General features: G+C 50.7%; 2 protein-coding genes across 2 annotated transcripts in view; one reads left to right on the top strand and one right to left on the bottom strand.

The window, feature by feature from the left end:
- Positions 1-252: 252 nt before the first annotated feature.
- On the bottom strand, positions 253-6165 carry TSPAN10 (tetraspanin 10). Its single transcript, XM_054047927.1, has 3 exons — positions 6043-6165; positions 2147-2751; positions 253-1147 (listed from the first exon to the last, which is right to left on the bottom strand). The coding sequence occupies exons 1-3, from the start codon at positions 6163-6165 to the stop codon at positions 823-825; spliced, it is 1053 nt and encodes a 350-aa protein (XP_053903902.1). The 3' UTR covers positions 253-822.
- A 2247-nt stretch (positions 6166-8412) lies between these two features.
- The window catches only part of NPLOC4 (NPL4 homolog, ubiquitin recognition factor), a 42954-nt gene continuing 35040 nt past the window's right edge, over positions 8413-16326 (top strand). Inside the window, exons 1-3 of the mRNA XM_054047073.1 lie at positions 8413-8543; positions 12520-12600; positions 15972-16084. Coding sequence (XP_053903048.1) covers positions 8529-8543; positions 12520-12600; positions 15972-16084 — 209 coding nt within the window. The 5' untranslated portion in view covers positions 8413-8528. The remainder of the gene's footprint in view (positions 8544-12519; positions 12601-15971; positions 16085-16326) is intronic.

The following is a 16326-nucleotide window of genomic DNA, read 5'->3' as shown; positions in this document are numbered from 1 at the left end:
AACTTGTTCACCTTAGCCTCTAAGGATAGAACCAGAAACAATGGGTTTAAACTGCAGCAAGGGAGGTCTAGATTGGACATTAGGAAAAAGTTCCTAACTGTCAGGGTGGTTAAACACTGGAACAAATTGCCTAGGGAGGTTGTGGAATCTCCGTCTCTGGAGATATTTAAGAGTAGGTTAGATAAATGTCTATTAGGGATGGTCTAGGCAGTATTTGGTCCTGCCATGCGGGCAGGGGACTGGACTCGATGACCTCTCGAGGTCCCTTCCAGTCCTAGAATCTATGAATCTATGAGAGGGTCTCCTAGCAGCAGTCAGGTGCAGGTGGGCTGTTTCTCCTGCGCACGCCCTGCTGCTCCAGCCAGGCACGGAGAGATCAACTCTGATCTCCCGCAGGCCAGGGAGCCGCCGAAGCAGGCTCAGTGGGGCCAGTGGAGTTCCCTGCCTGGGCCAGACTAGTCCCAGAACTAACCCCCTTTCCCACCAGCGGCCCTCTTGCCAGTGCACGAGGGGCTTTTCTTGGCGTGGTTCCACCCCCTTTTCACGGGACACCAGCTGGAACGATAGCGCCGTTTCACACTGGAATCAGCGTGTCCACTGAGGGGGGTCACGCCGAGACAACCAACCCGGCTCAGATTCACACCAGAACTTCTACCAAACAGCCTTTCCCACAGCGCAAGGCCTCAGAGACCCCGAGCTCAGCAGCGAGCCCAGCCCGTCCATCTTGCCTGCTGGACAGCGGTTCGGAGCCCCCGTTTCTATCACATCGGCTTGAAGCTCCACCCCAGGATCCAGCGCTGACCTCCAGCCACGGGCGGCGAGTCACCAAGCCCCTGGCTGCCACCCTCGCGCTCTGGCAAGTGCCAGGTCTGCCAGTAACTTGGTTGCCAATAAGAAGCCTCCAACTTCAACCAGGATCAGAAACACAAAGCAGGCACTCAGCACCCCCCCGTGGCCGTGAAGCCACCGGCTCAGCTGGGGCGCGCAGCCGCCGAGGGCGATGATACTTTGAGCCACAAACTCCTCCATGCCGAGGGCTCCAAAGCCACACTGGGAGTTTGTGATGGTGCCGTTCTCCAGGGGATTCAGACAGCAGGAAGCGGGAACGCCGCAGGCTTGCACACCGGGGGAGCTGCAGTTAAAATACCTGCGAGGGACCAAAGAGAATCCGTCAGTCTCTCAGGGGGTGACTGGAGGACCCCAGTGCTTTGGTGCTCACTATCGTCGCAGCCGGCGCTGCTCACTGCAAGCAGCGAGAACCCCTGAGCTGCAGCTTCAGGGTCCATCTCCCACAGCCAGGAAAGGCTGCAGCGGTTCTACTCTGAGACCCCTCTGTTACGTGGGCCAAGCTGCACTAGGCTCGAATCAGAACTGGAGCACAAGTCTGGGGCTGGCGGTTGGAACCTGAGCGGGAACGTTACCTGCCAGCCCCTCTCTCAGGTTGGTTTAATGGTGTCATTTCCTCAGCCCACCCCCGCTCCCACACCCCACCAGGAGATAAAGACTCCCCACCATATACAAATGCACGTGCCAGCCAAGCCATAGAGGGAGGGCCCAGAGCCTTGAGGCTCTGTCCTGCCCTGCAGTTTCTCTGGGTGGTTGTAAGAAGAAAAAGCAAAGCAAAGAGCCTCCCTTGCAGGAGAACGTGGAGAAGTTTGGGGCTCCAGCACTGTAGACCAGCATCTTCCCATGGCCCAGTCTCATCAGCTCACTCCTCGCGGGAACACAACAGCTTTCCTCTAGTGTCTGTCCACCCACCTGGCTCTCAGTCCACACGGAGCCGCCCTACGGAGGCCAGGCCCAGGAGTGCTTTACAACCGCCTTGTGGAGATCTATCCCGGCTCCCAGTACAGAAAGGAGGGGGAGCGCAGATTGTGCCTTGGCTGGTAAGTTTCCATGAGCTTTGCAAGCGAGGCTGAAGGCATGTGGCTGTAACACGCCTCTTGCCCGTGTTCAGCCTGACCTGCTAGGAACTGCAGCACGAGCCTGTAGCCAGGAGCTGAGTCAGCTGATGCTGTCTCTCCTGCATGCAAGGAGCACTTGGTGCTTTGCTAGCTTGGATCAATGGATTGCCCAAAGCCGAGATTTTCCACTACCTCCCAAGTGAGCCAGACCACGTGGCTGTAGCCCAAACCTTTGTACTCACATGTTCATTTTCCAGTCCTGGTAGGACTCCACGCCGCAGCATTGCAAGCCCATCTGAACTTCGTCCATGATGAATCTCAGATCTGGGTCATCCTGGTACCTTAGGACAGCCACCAGCATGGTGTTCTGCAGGGAGCCCTTGATCTGGTGTCTCAGAGAATACAGTACGAGCCCGCCGAGAATCTCCAAAATGACGAAAGTGATGACTCCCCCAGTAAAGAACTTCAGCAGGCAGGTGTTTTCATAGAGGGCTCCCATGCAGCCTGCCAGAGAGATGGTGCTGATGGCCAGACCCACCAGGACAAAGAAAAGCATGGGGTCAGAGCCCAGGTGGGCTATACGCTCACTTACCAGGGACTCCTTGTCCAGGAGCCCCCAGATCCCAAAGGCCAAGATCAGCAAACCCAGCACAGAGAACAAGAGGTTCCAGAGGAAGGTCAGGTACTTAATGCAATAGCTGCAGGAATCCAGGTTGTGGCCAGGAGGCGATAGAAGATCCCATTGTCCTGGGTGCTTCTCTGGCAATCCAGTGTCTGGGTCTCCAGCGAGAGAGAACGGGGGGCCAGGGACATTGGGTGAAGAAAGCAGCTTGCCCAGTCGGCGTGCCTGATTGGTGGGAGAGAGAAAGAACAGATCATTTCCTGGCTCAGTGAGGAGCAGAAACACACAAGCGTGTCCTCTCTTCTGGGAAGCCCTGCCCCACTGGGGCTCCTGGACAAGATTCCAACTTGGCTAAAGTTTTTCTCGGTTGCACTTAAACTTTGTCGCTTCCCCCACCCCCTCAAAACGTTGTTTTTTGCAGCCTCCCTGATTATGTAGGATGTTAATGCATTGGGTTAAGGATCGATTCCCCCAGCACAACTATTGCTTAAAGAAACAAACGTTTCAAATGGCCTTCATTAGCATGGTAAGCCCTTTGTTCTAGAACAGGGTACAGAAGAGATGCAAACTGTATCTGGATTTGCCATTCTATGAAGTTATAGAAGCAATAGCTAGATTTTTAGCTATTTTAATTCCTTCTCATGAAAACTGGCACCCCATTCAGTCAGCTTCCTGAACAGCCTCTCTTCTCCGCTAATCTGCAGACATTGTGCAAGATGCTGTAGGAAATGCGTCTAACGCTCCACTTCAAAGCTCTCAAATACCGACTGCGTTGTGTGTCAGAAGAGTGAGGAGTCCCCGGGCACAGCAAGCAGTAACGTACTTGCAGTGTTGTCAACTCTCCTGATTTTGCCATGAATCTCATGATAATTATTGTTTACTTAAAGCCCCAGCTCCTGGAGTCAAGTGGATTTGGGATGATTCCAGCCTTCATTCTTTAAAGGAAAAGTAAGTTTCTAGCCCTCCTGGCTGTGCAGAAAACTTCCAAATGGGACCCCAGTGCACCCGAAAGGCTCAGAAAGCAGAAGGCCAATAAAAACACCACAGCTATTATTTTTACATCATTTCCTGACTTTACAGCCAATCTCCTGATTTTCGGTGAGCTGACTCCTGATTTTTGAACATTTGAGGTTCAATCCTGCATAGGGCCAACAGCTGGCCCGGGTATGGGGTAGTTAGCAAAGGGGAGGGGACCAGGGACAAATGTCCTGCAAGTTTTCTGGATGGGGGGAGGGTTGGTGTTTTTAAAGTCCCCAGAAGGAAACGTGTCCAACGCTGGCCATTCTCTCCAAAGCTATGAGTGCGCCCGTCTGGTTTTGCACCAGCGGTTCACCACTGTTGCTAGAGCTGGGAGAGCAGGAGCAGGGATCCCTTGCTGCCATGAGCAAACAAGGAGCCAGGTTCCTTAGCTGCAGCGGAAACCTATGGGGCAGTGCAGGGGAAAAGACCTTGAACTGAACAAGAGCAGCTGTGGCAAGAGAGATTTCAGAGCTCTGAAGAGGGGCGGAGAGAGGGCACTCTTTTGTCCAGTGTTTGCTCTGCGGGGTCCGGGCCAGGACTGGGCTGCAATACAGCTAAGAGAAGAGGCTGTTCCCTGTAGCCTGTTCTCTAGTCGTTGCTCTAGTACCAGAAGGAGGGCAGTGTTTCTTTAGCGGTGGTTCTCCCGGTTTGCATTGATCAAGGCCGCACGAGGCGGTTACTGCCTTATACCTGTTTGTTAATACAAAGTCCATTTTAAAAAGCCAAAGTGGAAGCCGTAGACAGCCCCAGAGGCCTGTGGGTGGCATGGTGCACAGTGGCTTTGCTTTACCTTGCTCTGATCTATTGGTTTTACTCCAGCATAAGTGAGTCATTGCTTACATTGCCCCCAGTCAAACTCAGGAGCCATAGGACAGAGCAATACAGTGCTCTGCTTTGTTCCCTTCCAAGCTCCCACTTTTCACTGGGACGCTCCCTCGGGCTGCCAGGACTGTGGGTCACCTTGTTACCCCCCTGCTTCAGCAAGGGAGAGACGTGCTGGTGCTAAAGTGGGGGTCAGCCCCCCAGCCTTTACTCTGCTTGGCGTACACCAGTCCCCGAATGCCTCGGCAGCCTCTCGCTGCGGTGTCCAACCCCAGCACTGGACACTCACAGTGACCACCAAGGCTGCTGTCCCTGGAGAGACAGCGCACACACAGCTGGGTCTGGGTGGCTACAAGGATCAGGACCTTTGTAATAACTTCGCACAGTGATCTAGTTATGATGAAAGCAGATACGTGTTTATGAACAAAGAGCTGAGACTGACCTAGTCACTGCGGGTCAGGCCCGGCTAGTGGAAAGAGAATGGTTCCAAAGACAACAAACTGATTAGTGGTTCCCGTTCCTAGTCAGTCCAGGGGCGCTTCTTCCCAGGATTCCCTCTTTGACCGAGCTGCCAATTTTCAGTCATACCAGGATCCAGGCTGTCCTGATTTCCCCACGCCCTCCAAGGGGTTTCCCCAGCAAATGGAGAACAAAATGTTCCTTTGCATCTCCTTATTGTCTTTGTTCCCACAGTCAGGATGGCCCCTGGCGTTCACACTCCAGTCTGCTCTGCCATGTCAGTTTCACATCCCCTCCCAACCTGACCTAATATGCAAATGACACTTTCTGTGCCTGGCAGAACAGCTGTTTGTCCATTCTGCCTTGTTCCAGACGTGAAAACATTCTTTCCAAACAGACACACAATTCCCCGTACAGTCTCAGTACAGACAGTTCACTACAATGCTAGTGACCAGCGTGCCATCGGCCAGCCTTTGATACCTTGCATCAGCGTTTGGGTAAGCACCATGACCGCAGAGTGTTAGGTGTGGTGAGTTTGTCAGGCCTACTAGGACTTGCTGACAGAGTAGTGAACCACCAACGGGCCTCTGTGTCATGACAACTCACTCGGAAGCCCAGCGGAAGGGTTTGAGTGACAGACAGATGTTAGGAGGAAGAACCCTGTGCCGCCACCAGAAGAGGGGTAGGCAGGCCAATTCCATCCCAGGCCCAGCCCAGGTGCTGGAGACAGAAAGCTGAACCCAGCCTCATGACACCCCATGGCAAACAAGGCCTCTAGGTCCACCTTAGTTTGCTCAGCCTGATGCCAGACATGATTAGCGTTAGTGGCAAGCACAGGAAGGGAAGCACAGAGCAGATGGAGAGCAGAACTGCGGGGGGGAAGGGAGGGAATGACTTTGGGAACATGTTGTAACCTTAGAGATTTAAGCCAGGGCAAGAATCTGGCTCATCAGCACAAGTCAGGAGTGGCTCTTGACTTCAGTGGAGATGCTCCAGGTGTGCCCCTCCCTGACGAAGAAGAGAGCTTAGGGCCAAAGGATTTTGTCCATTTTTCCCTCCCCGAAGAACACTGGAGACTTTTATTTTCAGGAGCTCCTAAGACCCCTGAAATCAGTTCCGGGTTTGAAGTTAAGCTGAGTCACAGAGTGTGACCCCCACCTACTCCAAAGAGAAGCACAAAGCCAGGCCAGCGTGTAACACAAACCCAGGGTTTACCTCTGGTAACAAGGGGCTCCTCTCATCTTCTTCCACCTTCACCAAGGAAAACGGCGTAGCAAAGGGGGTGACCAGCATGAAGAGCTTCTCTCCTGTGCTTGCTGGGCCATATCCAGATGTCATCCTGCTGCAGGCGTCCCCTGCTTTAGCAGGCAGAGGGATCCACAGGCGAGGCGCTGTGAGCAGCGAAGTCAGAGCTCTGGGGCTGGGCAGACACTTCGGTCAGGCTCCTATCATGTGAGAAGTCACATTTCATGGCTTAAGTAGCCCCTGCAATTAAAGAGGCCCACGCTGACTTGCGTGCCCTGAGCATACCAGTTCTTGAGCTTCTAAGAAGCTGTCTTGCCACATAGCTGTGCATACTTCAAGGTTATTTGATTAACTGACTGCAAAAAGAAATGAAGTGACCATGTTAGGGCTGTAAGTGGCAGGTGATTACTAAGAACAGGGTTCTCAAGAGATCCCCCCACACCCTTCCTTATTGTCATTTGGCTGGTTGTAGTTTATTTTATTTTTTTGTAACATCCTTTCTCTAGCGGTGTCCTTCCCCTGGAGGCAATCGGAGCTTTATTATTCAGGCCTGGGGTTTACCTGCAGCAGTTGCAGGTAGGTAGTGATGTCAAATTTACTATCCCCAGGGGATAGAAGCAGGCTGAGAGCTGACCCCTGCTCCCACTGACGTCACTTTCATCCATTTGGCCCTGTGAAAGCAGGTGCTTTGCATTTCTTTAGCAGTCATCGGTACCATTTTCAAACACACCTAAGGAAATCAGTGGGCGTTGGCTCCCTAAATACCTTGAAGGACATGAGCCTATGTGACTTAGGAGCCTCCATCCAATTTCCAAAAGTGACTTATAAGGGGATTTTCAAAGGCACAAAGAGCAGTTAGGCACCCAACTCTCATTGAAAGTTAATGAGATTTAGGCACCTCATTCCCTTAGATGCCTTTAAAAATCCCATTCTTAGGGTCAAATTTTCAAAGGTGCCTAAGTGACTTAGGAATTTTAAAGCCAGATCTACCTTAGGAATGATTTGCCAGGGTAGCTATACCTGTATAGGTTTCAGAGGGGCAGCCGTGTTAGTCTGTATCAGCAAAAAGAACGAGTACTTGTGGCACCTTAGAGACTAACAAATTTATTTGGGCATAAGCTTTCGTGGGTTAAAACCCACTTCATCAGATCCAAAGAGGGGTTATGGGGCAGGACCGGGGGGAGGGGTTCTGTGGGGTACCCAGAGAGGGGTGCTGTGGGTTACACGGAGGGGTGACGGGGCGGGACCATGGGAAAAGGGTTCTGTGGGGTACCCGGGGAGGGGTTATGGGGTGGGACCGGGCGAGAGGGGTTCTGTGGGGTACCCGGGGAGGGGTTATGGGGCGGGACCGGGGGGAGGGGTTCTGTGGGGTACCCGGGGAGGGGTTATGGAGTGCGACCGGGGGGGGGTCTGTGGGGTACCCGGAGGGGCGGGACCGGGGGGGAGGGGTTCTGTGGGGTACCCGGGGAGGGGTTATGGGGCGGGACCGGGGGGAGGGGTTCTGTGGGGTACCCGGGGAAGGGTTATGGGGAGGGGTTCTGTGGGGTACCCGGGGAAGGGTTATGGGGAGGGACCGGGGGGGAGGGGTTCTGTGGGGTACCCAGGGAGGGGTTATGGAGCGGGACCGGGGGGGAGGGGTTCTGTGGGGTACCCGGAGGGGTTATGGGGCGGGACCGGGGGGGGAGGGGTTCTGTGGGGTACCCGGGGAGGGGTTATGGGGCGTGACCGGGGGGAGGGGTTCTGTGGGGTACCCGGGGAAGGGTTATGGGGAGGGACTGGGGGGGGAGGGGTTGTGTGGGGTACCCGGAGGGGTTATGGGGAGGGACCGGGGGGAGGGGTTCTGTGGGGTACCCGGAGGGGCGGGACCGGGGGGGAGGGGTTCTGTGGGGTACCCGGAGGGGTTCTGGGGCTGACTGGGGGGGAGGGGTTCCGTGGGGTACCCGGGGAAGGGTTATGGGGTGGGACCGGGGGGAGGGGTTCTGTGGGGTACCCGGGGAAGGGTTATGGGGTGGGACCGGGGGGAGGGGTTCCGTGAGGTACCCGGAGGGGTTCTGGGGCTGACTGGGGGGGAGGGGTTCCGTGGGGTACCCGGGGAAGGGTTATGGGGCGTGACCGGGGGGAGGGGTTCTGTGGGGTACCCGGGGAAGGGTTATGGGGCGGGACCGGGGGGAGGGGTTCTATGGGGTACCCGGAGGGGCGGGACCGGGGGGAGGGGTTCTGGGGCGGGACCAGAGGGCGATGTGGGAGGGTCTGTGGGTGGGTTACCGCTCCCCACAGGGACCGGGGGGGGGGGAACCGTTCCTGCCCGGAACCTTGTTGCCGGGGTTGGCGGCGGCGGGGCCGGTGACGCGGCGCACGGGGCGGCGGAGCCGGAGGCCGGAGCCGGGGCACTCGGCGGCCGCTCGGGAACCGCTCCCGGGAGCAGTCGGGGGAGGCCGGGCGGGGCCGGCAGCGCCATGGCGGAGACCATCGTGAGTCGGGGCCGGGGGGATGAGGCAGCAGATCGGCCCGGCCCTGGGCGCCGAGCCGGGGCGGGCCCGGTCCCTGGGGCAGCCGGGCGGGGCCCGTCCCCAGGAGAGCCGCCCCCCGCCCGGCAGCGCCCCCGAGCCGGAGCGGGGAGAGCCCCCCCGGACCCGACCCGACCCGGCCCCGCTGTCTCAGCAGCCACCGGGGCCTGCACCGGTCACCCCGCCGCTCAGACGGGGACAGCGGAGCCCAAGGGAGGGGACCCCCAGCTGCCCGGAGCGGGTCTCGCCTCGGGAATCCGTCCAGCGCCTCCTCCCCAGCAGAGGCCGTCGAGTGAGACCCTGAAGCCTTCCTAAAAGACTCACCACCCCTCCCACCCCGGAGCAACAAGTCGATTTTTTTCCCCACCAAGAGACGGGCTCCATAGAGATCTTGGCGTTTTCACCCTCTTCCCATTTTCCTCCAGCCTGGCTCTAGCAGAGCCTAACTTTGTTTAAACTTTAGAGCCCATTTGAAGGCTTCTTCCCCCCCCCCCCCCGGCTTTTAGGTTTTGGGGTGGGGGTTGAGATGGAGATGTTAGTGGATGGCGGTGTGTCTATTAAAGTAGTGGTTCCATTGGGCTGGGGGAGAAGGACAATATCCGCTGGAAACATTAAAATACATCTTCCCTATGAAATGGTCTGCATGGGTGCCTGGAGCCCTTGATAGGCTTATTCAAAATCAGACTAAATGTAACCTCCCTCTTCCCCCCCCCCCCCTAAATCTCCATCCGGCACATACAACAGACATGTTATGCCACAGTCTGTATCTGCACTAGTGAGGGAAACTGCTATTGACAACCATGTGCAAAGGTGGTTCATAGCACAGTTATGATCCCAGTGTGGACAGTGCCTAAATCTTTGTGTACTCTGAACTTTTTCTTAAAACTCTCCCACCAGTACTGCAGCACCAGTTCTAGCAGTGTTGGGAGTACTAATTTTGGAGCAACTGCCAGTATGTTTACCACCGTGTTGTCTAGATGACGCTGAGATGAAAATACTGGTGTCCAGAAGTGGTAATGGGAAAATTCCCCAAAGTCCCCCAAGTCAAAGGTCCCTTTGGATGGGTGCAGAACCATGTTAAAACTCTGTTCGAAAGCTACCTTCTGGCTTTAGCCCAGGGATCGGCAATCTTTGGCACGCGGCCCATTGGGAAAATTCGCTGATGGGCCAGGACAGTTTGTTTACCTGCCAGCATCCCCAGGTTCGGCCGATCACAGCTCCCACTGGCCGCAGTTTGCTTTTCCAGGCCAGTGGGGGCTGCGGGAAGTGGCATGGGCCGGGAGATGTGCTGGCTGCTGCTTCCCGCAGCCCCCATTGGCCTGGAGTGGCAAACTGCGGCCAGTGGGAGCTGCGATGGGCCGAACCTGCGGGCGCTGCAGGTAAACAAACTGTCCCGGCCCGCCAGCAGATTACCCTAACGAGCCACGTGCCAAAGGTTGCCGATCCCTGCTTTAGCCAAAATTTAGGCTAGAATGCTGTTCTTTGAATGCAGTTTGGCTTCATCCACATGAGTTGATCAGCCATGCTAGAAACTGGTTTAACTGGAACTGCATATAAACACAGTTCCTTTACTCTTTGTAAAGGTCTATCTCAATAGGCCTGTAATTCGCCAGTTGTTAGGCTGCTAAATCAATTGATTTCATTTGTTGCATGCTGAAGCCCAGTCAGTCATTGGCCTCTGGTGTGTTCTTCCCCCTTAGTCATTCTCTTGCCAATGGAGGGAGAACTGGGTGTAGAAACTGACAAAACAAAACAGTTATTGAAAGTGTTTGAAAAATTCTGGAACCTTGCAACAAAACAGGGTTTGTATTTAGATTTTTCTTTCTAAAGCTGCCAGGCAAGCCCTGCTGTTGAAAACGAAGTGTCTCCATTGACTTCCAAAATCACAAGCATCTACGCTGCTCTTGTAGGCAAGACTTTGCCCAACAGTGACATCATCCAGGAAATAGATCCTATTAGACCTTATGTGTGTGTTCTCGGGGGCATCGATGGTGAGGCAGCAACTGGCAGCTGCCTTCCTCTCAACATTTGGAGGTTACTGATATTCTCTTCCTTTTAGCATTTTCTTGGCTCACCTGAGCAGCAGAAAACATCTTTTTTTAACTGGGTTATGGCAAAGTATTCCTTTTCTCCCCCACACACTTCGTGTTAGTTACTGTGACATTGATGCTGGAGATCTTGTTTGAAACACTGTCCTGAGTTGAATGCACCAAAATAAGGTACACAGCTGATTGGTCATATATTGCTATAGAAAAGGTTCGCGTTAGGACCCAGTGGTATAGCTGTGTGCTGCCATGCTAGTGCCAGGCGGTTAAATATTCAGTTGTCTGTTCTGATCTCTGGCTAGCTCCAGTGCCACCTGGGAATTGTGTGGAGACATCCTCCTCTTAGCCACTGGCAGAGAGAATGCTTCAGGGTGTTCAACAGCCTGGGTCCCATTAGCCCATCAAATATTCTCAGCAAGCCCCACAAGTGGGAGACGCTTGAACATTTAAAAAGGTCTTTAGAGCCTTGTTTTGGCATTCTTAGGCTGATTAAATGTAAGTAGGGGGCTTTCCAAGCAGGAAATGCAATGTGTGTTTGAAAAATCAAAGCAAGGTGGGGTTATCCCATAGTCATTAAGGTGCACCATGAAATATAGTAGTAATGAATCTGCAGGGCTGGCTCCAGGGTTTTTGCTGCCCCAAGTGGCCAAAAAAAAAAGCTGCGATCGCGATCTGCGGCGGCAATTCGGCGGAAGGTCCTTCGCTCCAAGTGGGAGTGAGGGACCGTCCGCCGAATAGCTGGACGTGCCGCTCCTCTGCAGAGCGGCTGCCCCAAGCACCTGCTTGGCAAGCTGGTGCCTGGAGCCGGCCCTGTGAATCTGGCCCTCACCTGTGTTGTGCACACTTCTCTGGGGGAAGAGAGAGTGCAGCAACTTGCACTCAAACGAAAGAGTAGTCTGTTACAAACATTTCCTGATTCTAGCATGTTCCATGTATTCTCTCACACAACATTGGAGCGGTGATATGTGAGAAAATAAAAGGAGGGCATTCTGGAGCACTCTGGCAGCCTCTTGCTGTCACGTGTCAAGCTCTGCACTGCTGTCCTTCAGATTGGCAGATTGGTGTTTGTAAGCGCACTCTCCGCAGCCTGGCTCTTCACTGCATATCCTCCTGCTGCTTTGTACTCTGGGCTTGCAGCAGCTCTGAGGTTAGTCACTTTCACACTCCTGAGAAGTGTAAGACATACTGACGGTTATGCCAGTGATCTACAGCCAAGCCTGCCTTTATGGGAACAGTTGCCTTTGGCCCCTTTTCCCAAAAGCAGGTGGCTTTACTCATCTCTCCCATCTCAAATGGAGGCTTGCAATGGAAATTCTATTAACGTCCCCCAGTAATGCCTTGTGCCTCAATGACTTAATTCTCTTTATTGGAGAGAGATGCCAACTGTCAGTAATGTTGTTGAAATGAAATAAAACTGAAGATGACCCTTAATACTGCAAGTTAGCCCAATTCCTCTGTAAAGGAAATTCTGGGATTGACTAAACCGCTCTCATAAAAGCTTTGAGTTATCCTCTAATAATGCTGCATGTTTTGCTTCATGGCTAAATCCAGAAGTTTCATCAGAAAAGTAAGCTCAGTGCCATTATTGACTTTTTAAATCTATTTATAAAAATGCCTTGCATCTTGGAGTAATGCATCTAGCAAATAATATGAAAGTATTGGTTTGTATACTCTGGATATGGTAGGTAAACTCCCCCACCCCCAATTCTGTAATTGTATACTAAGAATGACTTCAGTCATGGGAAAAGGGTGTGGTCAGGGTGAGAGGTTGTGATGATACTCGCTTTGTTTCATGTCTTCAAAAGTGGGGAACTTCTATTGCTCAGAAGCAAAACCAGGACAGGCCGTGGTATTGCTTTGTTGTGTGACCTGGTATACCTTTTAATTCTCCGCAGATAATCCGTGTCCAGTCACCGGAGGGGGTGAAGCGCATCACGGCAGCAAAACGAGAAACAGTTGCAATGTTTCTAAAAAAGGTATCCTGGCTTTCAGCATTTCATCACTTATCTGCCGGCTTCCCTGCTCTCTTCTGAGCACAGCTAGGGTAGTGCTCTGCCTGCCCAGAATTTAGCCACTCTAGACGGTTATGATTTGGGGAACTACTTAGCTTACTGGGTGTATACACAGAGACTTTCTTGAATGAATGATATATGCTCAACCTAATCAGGATAGCCTGATGGTAGTTGTGTGGATCAGCATGCATTAGTCAGAACAATCTCTCCACAGTTAAAGTGAAACTGGCTTTCTGTTATAAACTCAGTTTTGACACCCTCCTCCAAATTCAACCTCTCTGCATCAACTTTCTCAGGTGTCATTTTCTTTGTTGTTTTAAAATTCTGATAAGGCAGTGACTGAGAAGGTGTTTAAGATATGGTTGCTTGGAAAATCAGTTATGCTCCACTGTTTGAAAACTGTTACTTTGGGTGATGAGACATGATTTGTTTTTTAAATGGGTTGGACTGTATATTGGTTGGTCTGTACATCTATACAGGAATTAAGAAAGGGAAATCCTATAACAGTTTATCAAAACTGCATTAAACTGACATGCATTCACGTTCCATCCCCCTTGTTGCAAACAGTGTGTGCAGAGGGAGTTAATCTGATTCCTTTTCCACCTTGATACTTTCAGTCATGTCACCAACATCAACCCTGATTCAGTGTCACTGAATGAATCAGAGACCTGAGGAGGAGGCTGAAAGGAAAGAACTACAATGTATACACACAACATTATGTTAAATACTATAAATAATGGGATTGTGGGGGAGCATTAAATGGGAAATATAGAGAGAATATTCAATATCTGCCACAAGTGATTGGCCTTTCTATACATAATTTGAGTGGAAATTAACTGTTAGCTGTTTACTTTGCTCCTTGAGTACTGTTTCGTGTTTTCTCTTGCAGTGTTCTTTGAATGTCACAGGGGCTCTTCCAACGTAGTTTTGGAGGTTAAGGAAAGATATTGAGCAACTTTTTGAGATCTGTGTGTAGTCTTTAGGGAACAGATTGCTGGGGGAACTAATTCCATAATTGGAAATGTGAGGAGCACATAGAATTAATTTTATATTGGGTGTCAGTTGGTCATCTTTTGTTTGATACATAGACAGTTAGTGTCTCAAATTCATTGTTTAGAGGGAGCAAGAATCTCAGATATTTTGCATTTCTCCTACAATCTTTTTTCTCCTCTCCATCTCCTGGGACCTTGGGAGTAACATGGAATCTTTAAGCTCAGTGCTTTTCTGTTAGCAAGAGGAATATCTTGTTTTATTGTGTTCTTAATCCTTCCCTTCAAACTGCCTGGATTTCACTTTACCTTGCTAGGGAGGATGAACTAAGCGTTCTGAGATTTGTGCTGTGGGGAGATACTCTTGTTTTTCTTTCTGATACAGGATTTATTCTAAGAGAGACATTACAGGCTGTAACACATCAGTGACTAGGCTTCTTGAATCTTAATGGGTTTTACTACTCAAATGCCAATATATAGTGAGTGTTGCATCTAACTAGACAGTTGTAATTTAAACATCAGATTATAGCTTTTTCTGTTTGATTAAATGTAATCTTTTCTTGACACTTTAAGAAAAGCTTGTACAGACTGAAAATGAGGGACAGGCAGAATTCTGTTAAAGGAGTACCTGCTATTGGAAGAACTTTCCAACATACCTTGCTCAAAACACAAATCTCCTTTTCACTGTATTTGTCATAACTTTCTTTGTAGCATTTGCTAATTATTGAGGATATGGTTTATAAACCAGGGCTTTACTCCTTCCTGGCCTGTGATCTCCTCTTAGTTGATCCTGCACAATACTGTATTAATTTCAAAATGTTATGCCATAAGCACGTAATAGTCCTGGCACTCCATCTTTCAGAGCACATAACACCTTATATCCCAGGCCAGGTTACTGAACTCGATGGACCAGTGGTCTGATCGAGTATGGGAATTTCTCTGCTTCATGCAGCAAGGGCAGAATCAGTAGCCGTCTATCTTCAAGTTAGAACTTTAAACTTGGGAAAACCTGTAATTGTGTTTCATAGCTGTAGAATTTGCTTCCTCCATTATATACAAGGTCTCTGACCTGAAGAGCTGATGGTTCGCCTCAGACAAGTTAAAGGGACAATTTAGAAATTGCATTCCTCTGAATAACTTACCTTCTTTTGCTAAAATTCACACCTCAGTTCACTATAACTGAGAGGTTAGAGAAAACAAACTGTATTCTGTTGTTTTCCATTTTACTTTGTGTGCTTGGCAGCATTTTGTGTATCACGCACTTGACTGTCCTGTGCGTAGTCCATCTGAAGAAGTGAGGTTTTTAACCCACGGAAGCTTATGCCCAAATAAATCTGTTAGTCTTTAAGGTGCCACCGGACTCCTTGTTGTTTGTGTGTAGTCCATTTCCTCTGTCTGTGGGTTTGACAAAAGCAACGGGGGAGAAATATTTTTTTATATATAAAAAAATGAAGCTACAGAAATTGGCATAGGGACTTAGGGGAGCAGGCTACTTCTAACTCAGCTTTTAAATTGACTAGCTCTTAAAAGATCAGATGTATAAATGGGCAGTGATGCTATTTAACTGAAGTCAGCATTGCAAGATTAAGAGAAAGTAGGTTTTAATTGAGGCACTTAAAGGATGAAAGGGAAGCTGTCTGGTAGTCTGAAGGAAGAGGCTTTTTCAAGCGTAAAGTCCAGCATAAAGAAAGGCACATGGCCAACAGTGTAAAGAAATGAAAAAAGGAGCAGGAGAGAGTGAAGATTGTGTGGAAAATTGTGACTGAGAAATGAGAGCAGAGATGAATGTGAGGAAGGAAAGGGGTTTGGGGTCGGTTGGGGCGAAGGTGACTTGGTTGGTGCAGTATTCCACAGAAGCTGGCATGGGAGAGTGGAGATTTGGATAATAGTGACTGACGCTTCCTCACCCCAAGTGAAGGTCACTTAGTTTTATAGCAAACACTCAATGTTACATATGAAAACAACAAGGAGTCCAGTGACACCTTAAAGACTAACAGATTTATTTGGGCATAAGCTTTCATGGGTAAAAAACCCCCCTTCTTCAGATGCATCTCCATCTGAGGCTACCCATCTGATAAATGTTACATATGTATTTTATTTACTTTCATTGTCGTCTTTATGACCAGTAGAGCTCCATATTTCTGTCTGCTCTTGTTTTCTTGTAAATTCCTTGTTAGGCTTTGTGTTTTTTAGCTCCCTGACAATCTTCTCTACACGACCGGAGGATGGGTTCAGTTAAAATATCTGTAGCAGAGAATTCTGCTAGCCCTTTCCTATTTTCTCCCCCACAGTGAGGACACAGATGTGAAGTGTTTTGTATTGTCTCGTTCATCTCTTATTTCCTAGGTCGCAAAAGAGTTTGGCTTCAGGAATAATGGCTTTTCTGTGTACGTCAATAGAAACAGGACTGGTGAGATCACAGCCTCACAGAACAAATCCCTTCACCTACTGAAAATCAAGTAAGTTCTTGACAGAGAATACCAGGGATGCAGAGAGAACGTTGTACAGTAGAATGTGCCTTACCCCTTTTGGCAAACCTGTCTGACTTCTCCCTTCTGCGCCTATGTGGTAACTAATGGACAAAACTATGAGCTTCAGTATTCCCTGTAATTGTCCGTTGTCACCGAGTCAGTGCTCTGGAACTACTCCACATGAAGCCAGTCAGGACTCTGGGGGGAGCCTCCTCTCTCTGAGCAGACTG

Source organism: Malaclemys terrapin, chromosome 13, assembly GCF_027887155.1.
Source record: "Malaclemys terrapin pileata isolate rMalTer1 chromosome 13, rMalTer1.hap1, whole genome shotgun sequence".
NCBI lineage: Eukaryota > Metazoa > Chordata > Testudines > Emydidae > Malaclemys > Malaclemys terrapin.
This window is presented reverse-complemented; position numbering and strand designations above follow the sequence as displayed.

Bases quoted from the DNA above. Each gene is read 5' to 3' on its own strand.
- TSPAN10 (XM_054047927.1), bottom strand. From the start codon at position 6,165: ATGACATCTGGATATGGCCCAGCAAGCACAGGAGAGAAGCTCTTCATG. The intron at 2,752-6,042 runs GTAAACCCTGGG...CCCACCAATCAG, and splicing joins GGAGCCCCTTGTTACCAGAG to GCACGCCGACTGGGCAAGCT. The intron at 1,148-2,146 runs GTGAGTACAAAG...GGTCCCTCGCAG, and splicing joins CAGGACTGGAAAATGAACAT to GTATTTTAACTGCAGCTCCC.